The sequence below is a fragment of the Desmodus rotundus genome, chromosome 11, assembly GCF_022682495.2.
Source record: "Desmodus rotundus isolate HL8 chromosome 11, HLdesRot8A.1, whole genome shotgun sequence".
Lineage (NCBI taxonomy): Eukaryota > Metazoa > Chordata > Mammalia > Chiroptera > Phyllostomidae > Desmodus > Desmodus rotundus.
Window position 1 is genome coordinate 93,005,326 of NC_071397.1, and position 16,413 is coordinate 93,021,738.

General features: G+C 42.9%; 1 protein-coding gene across 3 annotated transcripts in view; it reads right to left on the reverse strand.

The window, feature by feature from the left end:
- Positions 1-3,237: 3,237 nt before the first annotated feature.
- Positions 3,238-16,413, reverse strand: part of SYNE1 (spectrin repeat containing nuclear envelope protein 1) — a 389,799-nt gene continuing 376,623 nt past the window's right edge. For 2 of the 3 annotated variants that reach the window (XM_045188911.3, XM_045188912.2), the window contains 5 exons: positions 15,767-15,895; positions 14,271-14,483; positions 13,161-13,253; positions 11,759-11,817; positions 3,238-4,186 (listed from right to left, as the gene is read on the reverse strand). In XM_045188911.3, coding sequence (XP_045044846.2) covers positions 3,946-4,186; positions 11,759-11,817; positions 13,161-13,253; positions 14,271-14,483; positions 15,767-15,895 — 735 coding nt within the window. In that variant the 3' untranslated portion in view covers positions 3,238-3,945. The remainder of the gene's footprint in view (positions 4,187-11,758; positions 11,818-13,160; positions 13,254-14,270; positions 14,484-15,766; positions 15,896-16,413) is intronic. The other variant, XM_053914376.1, reaches the window with a different exon arrangement.

Sequence of the window (16,413 nt, forward strand, 5' to 3'; positions counted from 1 at the left end):
TATTCTGTGATATAAATCTTTGAAAATTTTAATAAAAATGGACGTCATGCATCCCATTGGGTACCGCACACGGGTTTGTAGAAAGCCACAAATAGGACTATAAGATTTTTCTTAATCAAAGTTTTTTTTTTTCTTTTCCAGACACATTTAACATTTGATTCTTCAGTGATGGGAGGTGCCTAGTAAGTCAGTTCATTGCAATGTGGAGAAGAAATGGCTTGAGGTCTCTTTTCACTGGTCTTTCCCAGGACTAATGTCATCATGTAGTGATTTCCCCAGCAGTGGTCACTTGTGTCTCTGGAAGGGCTGGGTTACTCTAGAGGCAAGACCTCACATCCCAGGTATTTGGAGCAGCGGCGACAGGGAAGTGAGGGGAGAACAAAGCCTGAAGAGTGACCCATCTCAGATGAGGGCACCTGGCACCTTTGGACCCCAATCTCCACCACTGCTCAGAGCCTTTCCTGAGGCAGGAAGTGAGAAAACATATTATGCACAGGTTTGCCTTCTTTAGAAAAGAACACAACTCCCAGCAGTGGAATTGCTGGGTCAAAGGGCTATGCAGCAGAGAAAAAGAAGGAGCTTATACCCTTTGCAACAGCACGGATGGAACTGGAGAGCATTATGCTAAGTGAAATAAGCCAGGTGGTGAGGGACAAATACCATATGATCTCACCTTTAACTGCAACATAATCAACAGAAGAAAAAAGCAAACAAAATATAACCAGAGACATTGAAGTTAAGAACAATCTAACAATAGCCAGGGGGGAGTGGGGAGGGGACAGTGAGGAGAGGGGATTACAGGAACTACTATAAAGGACACATGGACAAAATCAAGGGGGAGGGTGGAGGTGGGGGAGGGGGGTGGAGTGGAGGGATGGGGAGAAAAGGCACACAACTGTAACTGAATAACAATAAAAATTAAAAAAAAAAAAAGAACACAACTCTAATCTGTTCCTGGAGTGACATTCCAGCGGGGAGAAGAGAGAATAGCCTGAGGGTAGAAAGAAGAACATGTGTGATAGAAATGCCGCCTGAAGTTCAAGAGAGGGAAGTCTTAAGTACAGTCTCACAGTGCTCAGGAAGGTCTTCCTGGAGGAGGTGGCTGTGAGCTGTCTTGTGAGGGAGGAGGAGGGGTGAGAACAAAAAGATGGAGCTAAGAAGGTATAGAGAGAGTGTGCTTTTCCACAGGTAATGGGATTGAAATCACCTCAGGTATCTGTTTAAAATGCAAGCTCCAAGGCAATGCCCCAGAGTGTGAATAGGAGGTCTGCCCAGGGCCCCGAACGGAAGTTCCTCGGACCCCTGGATGAGAAGGTGCTCAGGCCACCAGCATCATGGGAGCTCTGGAAGGCAGGTTCAGGTCATGATGAGTACCTGTCTGGTTTAAATCCTCGATTTAGAGCAGGACTTGTCAATTAAATACCTACAGGGATCAGACTGGTACACACAGTGAGAGAGGTTGATGGGATATAAGTGCAAATGTAAAAACCATGTCTCCCTACAGTTAAGGAACAGCAGCCCCTTCTCTCCAGCAATTACCATCCATTAGGAACACGTGCCCAGGACCAGAGCTTTCCAGCTGCAAGAGAAGCCTGAAACCTGGGCTTTGTATAATTCCTCCTCCTCCAATTATTACATAGTTGATTAAAATGCTGTGAGCACCCAACAATTCCATGAGGGCCACAAGTTGGCAAGATCAGAGGGGCAGAACCGAACTTATTGTATGTGGATGTGAATGATAGAATTGCATTTCTTTATGTATTTTGGAGATCAGGCCCTTCCTTGTCTGAGGTATCATTGGCAAATATGTTTTCCCATACTGTTGGTTCCCTTTTCATTTTAATGCTGTTTTCTTCAGCCATGCAGAAGCTTTTTATTTTGACGAGGTCCCATTTGTTTATTCTTTCCTTTATGTCCATTGCTTTAGGGGACACGTCTGTGAGGATGTTGCTGTGTAGAATATCTGAGATTTTCTTGCCAATGTTTTCCTCTAGGGCTTTTATGGTGTTACGACGTATATTTAAGTCTTTTATCCACCTTGAATTTATTTTTGTGTATGGTGTAAGTTGGTGATCGAGTTTCATTTTCTTACACGTAGCTGTCCAGATCTCCCAACACCATTTATTGAAGAGGCTATTTTTGCTCCATTTTGTGCTCCTGCCTCCTTTGTCAAATATTAATTGACCATAGAGACTTGGAAAACTGTATGGAATTTCCTCAGAAAACTAAAAATGGAACTGCCCTTTGACCCAGCAATTCCGCTGCTGGGATTATACCCTAAGAACCCTGAAACACCAATCCAAAAGAACCTGTGCACCCCAATGTTCATAGCAACACAATTTACAATAGCCATACTGGAAGCAACCTAAGTGCCCATCAGCAAATGAGTGGATCAAAAAACTATGGTACATTTACACAATGGAATTCTACACAGCAGAGAGAAAGCTTATACCCTTTGCAGCAGCATGGATGGAACTGGAGAGCATTATGCTAAGTGAAATAAGCCAGGTGGTGAGGGACAAATACCATATGATCTCACCTTTAACTGGAACATAATAAGTAGAAGAAAAAAGGAAACAAAATATAACCAGAGACATTGAAGTTAAGAACAATCTAACAATGGGCAGGGGGAAGTGGGGAGGGAACAGTGAGGAGAGGGGATTACAGGAACTAAAGGACATATGGACAAAACCAAGGGTAAGGGTGGAAGCAGGGGAGGGAGGTGGGTTTGGCTGGGGTGGGGAAACGGGGTGGGGAGAAAATGCAGACAACTGTAACTGAACAACGATAAAACGATTAAAATAAAATAAAATGATAAAACTAAAAAAAAAAAGAATTGCATTTCTTCTGGTAGACAATGGAAAACAATAGAAGGCTTGGGAGCAAAGAAGGGAGCTGAACAAAGCATGCTGTAAGAAAATTCCCATGGCGTACTCTTGCGTACTCTTGGGATGAAGTGGACAAGGGGCCCCTCAGTCAGGAGACCATAGGAGGCTCTCTCAGTTGTGCAAAGGGGATAAAAAAAAAAAAAGGAGAGTATGAAAGACGTTGAGAAACAAGAGCTGAGGAGATACGATTGGCTCTGGATGGAAGGGGGGAAAGGGATCAGCCTCATTCTTTAATGCATACTTATGTTCCCGTCTTGTTCATTAGGTGCACAGGTAATTCAGGTTGCATTCTGCTCAACAGGAAAATTTAGAGTCATTTCGTTAGGGGAGAAATAAAGCACAGACAGAATATTTTATAGTATCTATAATAAATGCAAAGAAATCAATACAAACAAAACTTAGCTTTAGCAAACTGTACATACATAAATATCTTTTTTTTCCACATAAAGCCTTCCATGATCTTATTTATTACATCCAGTTTTTCTTTATACTTTTTAAAAAAGTGCCTTTTGGATTTACAGCTGTGCTTCTCAAGCAAAGGTTAGAACATCATGCCCCAAAGGAAAACGAGGTAAAAAGGAAGCTGCCATATAAGCTTGTAAAAATTGTATGTTACAAGGTTCTAAAATCTCTTCAGCACTGGTGGGCTGGTAGAGCGCTGGATACTAACGAGGCGCTCAGGTGGCGTCATTTATTGAAAGGATGGGCCCACCGTGGGAAAGCTGCCCAGACGGTGTCCTGAAGTCCTTGGGTAGGCAAAGGAAGGGCCAGAGGCCCAGAATATACGTGTCCAGAGAACGCTGGAGGTGCTTCATCTCTTCAGCATGGAGGCTCAGAGTTTTAAACAATACTTCTTCCAAACCTTCTGTCTTTTATTTGCTCTCCTCCTGCCATTGCTTATCATCCACCTCCAACGTTGTGATTTGCACACACTGGCTAAAGCTGCCACACCAGGGGCATTCGCCAAGATTCAGGTCCCCTTTTCACTGTGTTGGGGTGGCGTTGGGCCAAATCCTCCTTACGCTGCCAGCACCGGGGCAGACTGCATCTGCTTGGTTCAGAGGGGAGGAGGGCCATTTGTGTATCTGAGCATGGGGTGGAACGATCGGGCGAAGTTGTTGGAGAGGGCACAGCTGTAGTCTTCCTCTGACATGGGGACCAGGCAGGCGAGCCCGATGAGCAGCAGCAGGAGGAGCTGGAGTGGGAGAGCGGCTCGGAGCACTCGGAACAGGAAATCGCGGCCCGACCGAGCTGGCCGAGGCTCAGAAAGGGAGGAATCGGAGCCACCTTTTATGGACCTGAGAGAAAAAGTGACAGAAACAACTCAAATATCTTCACTGGTAGATGGATGCTGCTTTCAGTTCCCTCACCTTCCTGGAAGCTAAAGGACCATGCCAAACACAACCCAACCTGACGATTAGCTGCCAGCCTTCCCTGGTGTGCCCAGGCCTTCTCCCACCACCAATGGAAGAGTTGCTTGGCAACCATACTGTTGAAAAATTAACATTTAGTCAGTCGACTAAAGGTAACTAATTGACATCAAATTCCACCCCTTAATTTGGTAAAATGTTTCCCATCAACAAAGATAATTGCTCTATACACATCCTACCAGCATAAACGAAGTAGATCTGGGATAATTAAGATGTGGATGTTTGATGCAGTACATTTTTGGTCAAAGACTACCAGGAGCACCGTTAGCCGAAATTAGTTGCTGTCAGAATCGTATGAAGTGTTCCATCTAGTCATCCGGGGAGTGCCAATATCCATGCAGCGAGGAGGAGAACGGCCCCAGTCGTTCTGCACAGACCCATAAAACTTAACTGATCTCAGAGAGTACCCTGGTCTCAGCTTGCACTGAATCAGCATCTGCCCTGACATTGGTGGGCTCCAAAACTGTATGACCAAGGATGGCAGTGGAGTTGGCATACAGAGTACTACCGTATGACTCAGACTCTGGGCTCAACCTATTTTTTTTTTTAATCAGCTGTGAGTCTGAGAAGCAGACACAATTTTTCTGGGGAGGGCAGACTGTCATCCTGCAGGGTCCTCTGCTCAAAGTTCCATGTTTTCCTACCTACATTTATATCTTCCTATCTACTACACTGTGCATTAGAGATTAAGCATGAATTTCCAATTTCATAAGAAAGATGACCTGTGGAAGATAGAATATGGAAGTCGCTTCTGGGTGGGGTGTTCACCCTTTAATGTTTGGTTACTAGTAGAAAAGATGAAGAAAGGAGTTTTTTTTTTACAAATGTTTGTAAAACACTTTACAAAGAAATGTTTTTGTACACACACACACACACAACACTGCGGGAGCAAAAAGAATGGGTACTAAGGAGACACATCCCCCCACACCTAGTATAAGTTCTCTAACGGTAGTAGTCTCACCAAGGATAAGGGCATTGAATGTGAGGCCACTGGAGAAATTCAAAGGGGTGAAAACTGTGTTGGTTACTCTGTATGTTTTTCTCCTTTGAAAACACTAAGTTTCCAGCTGGACTACTCAAAACTCTTTTATTAAACCATCAAAGAAATATGGGGAACAAACAGACCGGTCCTCTGTAGCCCCGAGTGGCCATATACCCCACTGTGTTTTTACCACATGTAATGAAAAAACAATCGCTGGCCTAAATTAGGACTGTGTTTCTTTTCTGAAAACTACAACTAACAGCTGAGTAACCTGGAACAACTCACATCACCTGTAAGCGCCAACCTCTTATTCAACGCCTCCAAATTAGACTAGATTGTCTTCCAGCTTGGAAGTTCCGTGTTTTATACATTTTATGTCTTCTACTAATTAGTCAGTATAAATACTCTGCCAGCTGAGAGGCCACAAGCATTCAATCACCATCTAGTGGTCAAACTGATTAACGGCCCTCAAGCTAAGGCCAATGAGCTATTCCTAATGAGCCAAACAGGAAATCCATGTATTTTGTGAAATAGAGAGTAAAAGAAGAATGTCACGTACTTATCAATAGAAGGGTAAAATAGGAAATTATTGAGTTTTCTAATTATAAAATTTTCATGGCGAGCACTCTTAGAGAGTATATAACCTAATTTTTGTAGATAAATTAGGTTGTTTTGTAGACAAGTTTTATTTTTGTAAATAAATCCATCTCCTGCTTTTGCAGATAAATTGCTAAGGATAGTTAACATTTATTTTTCTAATTACTAGGCAACATACTAAGCATTTATCTTGGGTTCTCTCCCATAATCCCCAGAATAGTCCTCGGGGTGCTTGTTATCTTTTTCTACAGATGATGGATAGGTAGCTCAGAGAGGTGATGTAAGGAGCGATTTACAGCTGGCAAGTGGCGAGATTAAGATTTCAACCCTGGGATTTTAACGCCCGGAATTTGGACCCTATGGAGAGGGTAAATGACTTGCTCCAAATCCCATGATTAAAGGAAGAGACCAAGCAGGAACTCTGGGCCCAAAGTCCCTGCCTACCATACGCTCTGCAAAGCTTTTTGTTTGGTGACATGAATGAAGGCCATCCAAGTTAAAGAATGTCACAGGCGCCTCACGTGAAGAAAAAAAAAGAAACATATTTGTATCCTGCAATGTTTGGAAGTGAGTGGTTTCTTGTTGAAAATAAAGGCCTCACGGTGTTAGTCAGATCATCGAGTCAGTGCGCGGGCAGGAGGCCATTTTGTTTGCAGACTGTGGCACAACCCTGGCCAAGCAACACAGTCTCTCTGCTCTGGCCTTCAGGCTTCTCGTTTGCAAAGAGCAAGGACGCACTAATAGCCTCAAATATTTCTGGCTCTGACAGTTTAGGAATTCAGTGGTTTCCCTTAAATTGTCTTAAGAAGGATGGGATAGTTTCCCATGAACTCTGGGTTGAATTTTTCTGCAAGATCCCTTTCCCTTTCCCTTACAATGTGTCCTGGCAAACAACAGTCCCCACCTGTCACTGGATGAGTTATAACCAAAGCACAAGAGAGAGCTCCACATTTCCTCACTACTCAACATTTAAAGAAAACAAGAGCAATCTCTGGCTTTTTTTTTTTTTTTTTTTTTTTTAGGAAACACCTAAGGACATTACTGATGGGTAGATTTATGCACATAACTGACAAAACAATCTCACTGACAGAGCTGAATAGCCCTTGCTTGTCAATTATTAGCTTCTGTGAGCAATTAAGCCAAAGATCAAGATCAAAACACGGGGTGCCCCTTGACTAGTCCACTCCTCAGAACAACTGGAAAGGTCGCCATCTCTGGAATATGGGCTCATACGTTGCAGTGCCTGTTGAAGGACATGGCACACTGAACAGCATCAGAGCATTTCTTATTAAAGTTTAATGACCACGTGTCTTCCGAGGTTGAAGAATGCCTACCTACGGAGAGGTAATGGGCTGAGGTAGGGACAAAGAGGACACACAGTTCTTAGGGGACTTCCAGGCAGTTGATTGCTCTTGGAAGTGCCCAGTTTATCTACTGAAAAAAAAAATGCCACCCCCTTGGGGCAATAATTAGGGTTTCAACATGCCCAAAGTTTTAAAGCTTCTCATACCAGCAGGCTAATGATACCAGGGTAAAAGGGTGCTTTTAATATTTATCTATTGACCTAAAATCACCTCAGTTACCTCACTCTCAAGAGTCTTGGGAAATTCAACAAGGGAAAGAATAACGACAATAGTTACTCATCATTCTCCAGTGGCCTTATTACATAAGTACAAGAGATGCCAGCTGATATTATGCCTATAAAGGAAAACTTAAATGTGGGAACTTCATCAAGGAAGTTAATCGATGGAGCTATTTGAGATAATTTGGCCCAGCAAAAATATGCTTATTCTCATAAGGAAATACCTATTTCATTATTTTTCTCACTCCCCTTACTCATTCAAATTTCTGGGCCAATAACTGTCCAGGCGTGGTGTCATCCCTTTCCCCAAAATACATATAGTGGTGGAAGGGGGAGGGTAGGGGAGAAAGTTGTACATCACGGCACACCACACGGAAGCACGCATGACCAAGAGATGCGAGAAGCCTGACCACCATGCACAAAGAGTAAGACTCATCTCAAAAATTTTACACAACGAAGGGACATAAAACGGGTTCATTCTGAGCATCCATTCAAACACAAGGGAAGACTGCAATTCGTTTTGTTACTTGTTAGCGAAGCCTGGCCGTACAGCCACAGGAATTTGCTGTGAGGCTTATCTAGTTTGTCTGGGATCTTGTTGCCTGCTCTTCTGTGCATGGTCTTTGTTCCACGGATATGTGGTTCGGAAGATGCATTTGCAGAGTCAGTTTAGGATTTCAGTCTCCTCTTATTCCAGTCTGAGTAGCCTGGTCCCATGCTACCTCGGACAGCCTGTGGTAGCCAAGGCCTGGAACTGTTAAAGTTCCATCTGCCAACAGCCCTTTGCCGGAGGGGAATGGTTGACAATTTAGAACTTCCCCAGAGTCAGGCAGACCTGGGTGTACACCTAAACCTTCATGTGTGTCCTTGTCTGTAAAATTGGGAACACGGTCACGTCAAGGAGATGGTGTGAGTTCAACGAGGCAACAGGTGTATACAATGCTTAGCATAGTGCTTAGAACACATTAAGTGCTAAATTGGTGTCAGCAATGTATTATTACCTGTACCATGAAAGCAAGGGCGTGCTGACTCAGACCCTCAGGGGTTCGCTGGCTGTGGCCTTTTCTCCTGGGAACCATTCCTGATTTCCTAGCAGTGCTTTCAAAGAAGTGATGAGTTTCCCAAAGTGCGACAGTTCTCGGGAAACACTCGGATATGTAGCTCAAATGTTATAAAAGAAACAAATTGGAGCTTTACCCTATACCTGTCCTCAGCCCAGGCAGGGGGGCCTGCCCTATGGGCAAGACCACTTTAGCCTAAGGCTCTTTGAATGCTTTGAATAAATAGATCCCCAGGGTGGAATCTGGAGGAAAAGACTTAAAAGAAAAATTTCACAAGGAACTGAATAGTGTTTTCAGTAAAGCCCTGCTGTACATGCAAAATCCCTGCCGTGTCTGCTTCACTCCATTTGGCTACCTTGAACGCATTTTAAAATGAGGTGTTTTTTTCCCTCTCTTTCAACGTTTCAGCCAGTTATTTGCCACTTCTCATTCCGTCTTAGTTCTCCATGTGGAAGGTGCCAGAGACCGAAGGTGCCCTGGGGAATTCTGTATTTCACAATTCTAAGCTTTGGAATAAAGTCATCAGCTCATTCTATCCAGACTACAGACAAGTTATTCCTTTGCCTTGCTGGAAATCGGAGTAAAATCTTCCTATTTGTCAAGTTCAATGACTCGGCAGCAGAGTTTTGAAGAGTTATTAGAGATCAGGTTAGATAACTCCCAGTCAATAGTGGAGAAAAAGTACCAAGTGGACCATTGTAAATGTTGCTTCAAAAGAATGCTTCTCAAACATTTAATCTCAAAGACAGTGAATAGTTGTTATAAATGTATGCAGAGACATTTTTCAAATGTTTATAATTTGAGGAGTCTAGGGGAGCTTCTTGTAACTGACTTAGAGAATCTCTTCACTCTGACACATTGACAGTCTTTTAACGGTAGGGATTATATCGTATTAATTTTGTAGGCGTAGGGCCTAAACATGGTAGCACTAATCCATATGTAGGCTTAGAATCTATGTAAGAAGACATAGAACAGTGACCATAAAATTAAACTGAAATATATAGAAAGAGAGCAACTGGTATTATTTATATCTGACTTTAAACAACAAAAAGAATATGAGAACCCCTCCCTTCAAATCAATACCCAGTTTTTTCCAACTCAGCCTCTCTCCTCTCTCAGGAAGAAGACAATCTAACATTTTCCCATTGCAGCTTGCTGGGGTCAAGATTCTAAACTATTTGTGCTTCTGCAAGAATCTTTCGAATTTGCTGGACCAGTGCAAGATCAAACACAAGGTACTCTCAAGTCTCAGTGTAAAGGAACACCATGACAGCCTGGATCGTGAGTGCAGTTAATTCTTTCCCAGCAGACTCTGTCTTTCATCGTCAAGGTTGGGTGCACCTCAGATCGAGATGCCAAGGAGTTAAGAAGTCCAAGAATATTCAACCACAACCTGTCTGGCAAGGCGTTTGATGAACTTTGCAGTTCAGGCGAAGACCGTTTGTATTCCAGTCCTTTTAAGCAGCAAAGGGAAACTTGGGCTGTGTGCTCAGAAAGATGTTAATCAACAGCGCTGGACAGAGTAGAGCTGAAAAGCGCCTTGCTGATGTCACCATGAGAAGGTGGTCGTCCCAGCTGCAAAGTCCCATTAGAAGACATGTTGTGGCACTTTCTGCCCTAAGAAACAATGCCTTTGGCATTTGTAGGAAACCCGGGCGGCTGTCTGGAATAACTGGGGGGAGCAGATCGGTGCAGTATTTGTAAGCCTACAGGTGGTTGCTACTGGTGTTGCATGATGTAAGAACTTTCCCCTTTCTCATTAGCATCATTGATGCAACCAAAGAATTGATCTCTGGTGTCCTAAAAGGATGCTCCACAGCAATATGCTCGTGACATGCTGGAAACTTTTGTGGAGAAGATGGACCATATAAAACAGTGATCTGTCTGTGGAATGATCGTTTTTTCTTGTAGGGGCCTAACAAACACCAGAGTACCTGTAGAGGTCCATCACCACCTTCGAAAATCCTTGTGGGTTTTTCTCCATATTTCATTACTGATATTTTGTTAGGGACCAGACACCCCTTACCCACCCCCACCCCCCGCCAAAAAAAAAAAAAAAAACCTGTCTGTAAAGCAAACTAAAGGGAAAGAAAAAACCCCCAAAAACATAGCAAAGGGAGGCTTAAACCCAGAAAGCACATCCCAACACATTCTGCACTACTTCAGCTGAGTGGGAGCGACCAAAGGGAAGAGCCAGTCTCTCCAGCCCCTCCTGCTGGAAAACCATGGCTATTACTCAGGGGTTGTTCACGGTCCTACACTTCCTCATCCCCCACCTTCCTTCCAGGCACTTTGATTCCAGCTCAGTGGTGGTAAGTCTCCAGAGGGGCAAACTACTTGAACAGTAAACTGCTTGGGAGTGGAATGAAAAATCAGCTCCGAGGACGGTATTTGCATGTTTAGACAGCTGTCTGGGGAAGCAGGCACTGATTAGAGAGAGGGCGGGGGGGAGCACAGACATCACACCAACAATGAAGAAGGCAAAGCGCCGCTAACTGCAGAAATGAGGGGCCAGTGGCAGCTGGGCGTGAGGCACAGAGTGGCGGGTGAGCAGGCTCTGGGTGGGGGGTGCCCGGCAGGGGGGCTGGCTGCTCATTTGCAGAGTGAAAGCTCGCGGAGTGTCAGGAAGGTGAGTGACTGAGTGTGTGGGCTGAGGAGAGATTTTAGGGGAAGCAGAGGACGTAAGGTGTTTATAAATTTCAAATAGTACCAAATTAGGACGTGCCATTTGGAGAATCCCAAACCCACAATCTGGATAAAACATGAAAATAAAATAAAAAGCTGGGGATGTTAGTATATTTTATTCAGACTTGTGGGTTCCGGAAATGATAAAATAATTCATTGATCGAATACGTGTCTTATTGTAAAATCTAGAAACAAAGAGGATGATAAAACTCTGCCGCAACTCAAATAGCAGCTATGCCACCGGTTGTACCAAATCCTAGGTGCTCAAGGAAAGCCATTGGTTGAAAAGTACCAACGGCCTGTGCAACATTAACCACAATTTTGGCGGGGTCCAAATATTACACTCTGAGATTCACTTATACTTTCCACTGAGAAAACTTCTCTTCCAATTTATCAGGAAAGTATGTATACCGAAATGAATAATTTCTCAACTACCCTGAGGCAGACCCCACATGGGCCTACCAAAATCGCGGGCAATTTTCATCATCCTCTTGGAGTTCTAGAACAGTGTGGAAACCAGGAGAATAAGGTACCTGCTATGTGGACTGTTGGCAGAGGGTCCAGGCTGTGAGAGACTACATTTGCCTCGTGGCTGTTTGCAATGAACAGGGGTAAAGAAAGAAGAATGTTCAGTCCAGGCAAATAAAGACAAGCTACTGATGAAAATTAAACTAAAAGTGCGGCAAAGGGAAAACAAATCAAACAAAATGATCAGTATCCACGATTAAGGAAACTGGCTTTTCTTTTGTAGGAAAAATGACATGAATTTACATCTGTGCTATTTGTCATTAAAGGAACATAAATTGGGGTTTGAAAGCCCACACCGCAGTGGGTATAATTTCCTCCACTTTTTGCGGTAGAAACTAATGTGACGCGTGCTAGCCAAGAATCTCTGTATTTACTCACGATCAAAATAAAGTTCAATATACCATGCCACACCACATTTTTTTTTTTATCTTCTAGAACACCAAAACAGTACTAAAATTCTTGATGGGTAAAAAACAATAACAACGGTAATATGAAATTTTTCTTTGTAGAATGATGAGGACCCAACAATTTAAATACTCAAGTTACAGAAAGGCTAAAATTTGAATTGAAAAGCCAGTATTCCTTCACATTCTTAAACTAGGATCTATAAGGAAACTAGTGAATGTAGTAAAAAAAAAAAATCCTAAAAAAGGTCATAACATTTATCAGCATAGAACTTAAGGGTTTATCACAAAAAAATACAAATGAAATCAATACTTCTAAAAACTAAGAGAAATGGGATGGTAACAAAAATGAATATAATCATAAAGCAGGACAAAAAAAATAACAAAAACAAGCTTCTAATTACACAGAGAAATCAAGGTATAGAGGGTGGCGGGGGCCGAATTTGCTTCTGTGTGCCGCAGAGGCAGCAGCCCCCAAGGGCCTTGTGGCGGCGGGCAGCACAGTCTCTGAAAACCTTCAGGACCACTCAGGAGCTTCTTTGCTTGAGAGTCAACAGAACCTCCGCTTATCCTACAAATTCAGCGGCTTTGTGAGATGCTTCTGTCCACCTTTGGCTGAGGCCCCCTTTCCAGTGGAGTCTATTTTTTTAGGTGGATGATGGCAGTGGCGGTCTGAAGGACAGCGCCACCGAAGGGATCAGCAAGTATGGTTCTAGAGATGGCCCTTGGAGCAAAAGAGATAATTTGTCTCCCTGTGTACCAATGACACTTCGAGCCCTGATTCACTTGAAAAACAGAGCCGCTCTTTTCCGTTCCTGAGTGCCGGTGGTGAGGGCCCATGGCAGGGATGCAGAAACAGCACTTCACTGTGTCACTGTGGCAATCCCTTCTGTATGGGGGCTCTTGCTTTGGGGTGAGGGGAGAGCCTGCGGACCCTGGTAGGTATAGATACTGTCACTCCCTGGTGTCCCCTCCCATGGGCCAATGACCAGTGGACAGTTACCGTGCTCTGCCTGTTTGGGGTGCTTCTTCCTGATGTAGGACTCACGGATTCCGAGGTATCCAGCTCATCAGCAGAAGACCAGGAGGACAAATCCTGTGGAGGAAATAGATTCTTTTGATGACTCCATGTCCCAGAGCCATGAGAGCCCTACGACACACAATATGTTTCCCACCTCACCCCCTTCCATCCCTCTTAAAAATCAGACCATTCATTCATTCTTTGGGAAGCACAGAATCAGACAGCTACAAGAAGAACCTAGTCCTTCAAGTGTACTGGGCTTTCCTGGATGCTAAGTTTGTCCGTTTTGGGAAATACAGCTATAGGATTGTTATCACTATGCTTTCTTTTCTTTATTAATTCTTAGTGACGTGGATGTGAATGAGTTGAAGCGGAGGAGGTGAAGGAATCTGCCTTAGAGCTTCAGCTCGCTCAGGCCAGAGAAACCGATCCATTTGAATTGGAAACAAAGGAGAGCCACCGAGGAGACTCTTAGCGCCAGGGAAGTGGGACTATTTTCAGCACTGCTGTCGCTTGGACTCGACCGTTCTTTGACTTTCTTAAAGGAGGGCAAAGTGTTTGTGTGTTCACAATGGTATTTCACAGCTGGACGAAGTTTTACCCAGCGGGTCTGTACCTGCAAAGGCATTTCTCCAAACCAACACCACTACCGTGATGCTGCAGATAGAAGAAGCAACTAAAAAATAAATGGGCAGAGGACATTTTCTATGAAGTAATTGCTGTTTATGCCAGGGGAATGAATTCAACCTTCTAGGTTGAATCCTACGCAGCGATCGGTTGTGATTTATCATAGCCACGTTAGAGAAAATATGTGACTTCTTAAATAAACAAGGTAAAATAAAATGCCGCAATAGTCAGTCAGTCAGCAGTAACAATGACAGGAGGTCTCTTGGATATAATGGAATGACAAGCAGTGTTTTATTATACAAATTTATGGGTCCCTTTTTTTGTTTTGAGACACGACTTGCAGGAGCTGTGATGGAGTGCCCATTCTGACAAGCGCTGCATTCAGACTGTCTAAAATGAATAAAGATAATGTTTCTGTGGTACCCTGGAAGAAATGCTACACAGGGATGTCTGCTTAGAGCTTACCTGCTGACTGCTTGACATGTCTAATAACTTCTCCAGCTCCTTAAGGTGACGGCTGACTTCCTTCAAAAGAAGTTTGAGCCGATTTCCAATCACGTGGACTTTTTCTTTGGCTTCTAAACAGTCTGTGCCTTCGGCATTCACCAACAGTTGGCAAGACATATCTTGCAGTGAGGCCACTTTGAGTTGGGATTCCAATAGCTCATGCCTTATTTGCTGTGTAAGAAATATTTTTCTAAGAATTTTTGATGATTGGAGAAAGTCTCTCAGGTGCAGAATGATAGCACTCTAGCTCACGGGGGAATTACCCCCGAGCATCAGAATGTTGTGCTCACTTGAGGAAGGACACAGCTGCCCACGGCTTTTGGGAGTCAGGGACCTGTGTTCTAATCTTGCCTCTGCCAAAAATATTCTGTATGACTCCTGAACTTTTCTGATGTGAGTTTTCTCCTTTTTGGTAAAATGATGATACTATTTCCTGCCTGGTCCACTGTAAGTATTCATGGAAGGTTCAAATTAGTAAGTATATGTGAAAGTACTTAAAATATAAAGTATTCTGCTAATGAGACAGAAGATATTCTTTTAAAAAGAAGAGTGAAACATTACCATAAGTACAGCAAACCTCAAGTGTGTCTAGATGTACTCTGATATCTGTTCGAGAGTTTTAAAAGAGATATGGGTGGTGTATCATTCACCACCTAAGCCTGAGGTCAAAGGTCTAATGCGAATGCAGTCACCTAGTTATTTCCTCTTTCCTCTAAGACCTGTATGGTGCTGAACTAAAAGCTACCCATTCTGTTGGTAAGGTTAGCTGAGTGTTAAATGTTAAGAAATAGCATTTTAAAAATACAGAAAGACACAAAATTCAAATCATTTCCCCCTAATGGAACGCAAATATGCTTCTTTATCTTCTAGAAGGTCACTTAGTGCACTATACATTATATTGTCCAAAGGCCTTTGTATAGCGAATCTACACAGGTTCTGCGAGTTTCCTTTTATATTTAGTGCTAGAAAAAGTTTCTTGCTCCTTGAGAACTGGCATGCTTTCTTTTTGTCAGATAATAAAAATAAGTGAGCTCATCACAGTTCCCTCTTGCCTTAACTTACAGAAAACTCGGTGTCAAGGTTAATGATGAGTTTGGTACACTTATAAACCACTTATATACTTTTGGGACACAGATGTAACAAATACAGTTTAAATTAAAAATAAGTGTAATTCACCAAAGACCTGCTTTAATAAAAACTAATTAATTAAGATTAAAACCTCTAAGAGTTCTGCAATTCAGCAAGGACTTTAGGATCAGATTTTAAAGCTAGTCTATGCCATCTCCTATGCCTGTTTGTTTCACAAAAATTGGAAAACCGAGGAGATAAAGTAAAGTTAACTTAGAGACTATAACTAAAATGATAAAAAACAGTACCACCTACGTTCCTTTTCTGAAAATGAAATGGATGGAGGCTAAAAATGACCAGAGGCCGCCTGAGTTCACACGTCTTACCATAAGCTGCTTGTGATGGTCCTGAAGTATCTCTGCATCGAGGTGAGAATCGATAGGAACAATTTCATTTTTCCTTCGGTCAATGTTCTCCAGCATAAGAAGCAAAGCATGACTCATTTCATGAAAATCCTAGGCAAAAACCAGAGAGCATACAACCTTCTTGAATAATAGATGTTTCCTTCCCTCGCAGCTTAAATTTCCATTTTTTACAACTGCTACCACCGGCACAGATACTGTATTTTGCCATCTACGATGCACACATTTTTGCTCAAATTTTTGAGGGAAAAATAAGGATGTGCAGAATACATGGGTATAATGACTATGCACCACGGGCATAACGATTCCACATATGATGTGCACAAAATGTGGAAACGCAAACGGCAAAAGTACGTTGGTTTTAAGATCTTAGACACAACTCCTTTCTGAGGAAGATACTTGCACTCTGGTAATTATCTGAGTTCGCATTCTTACCAAAAGCATCTAATTTATTACTTGAGGGTAAATTTAGACAAGGAAAATGGGTCCAAAATAAAAGATACTAGAGAAATTTCTAGGGCTATTATATAGCTTGGAAAGAGGCAACTCTGCTCCCTTCTTTTCTCCCCGAATTCAGATCTTTCCATATTTTAAAGCCTGAACCCCACCCC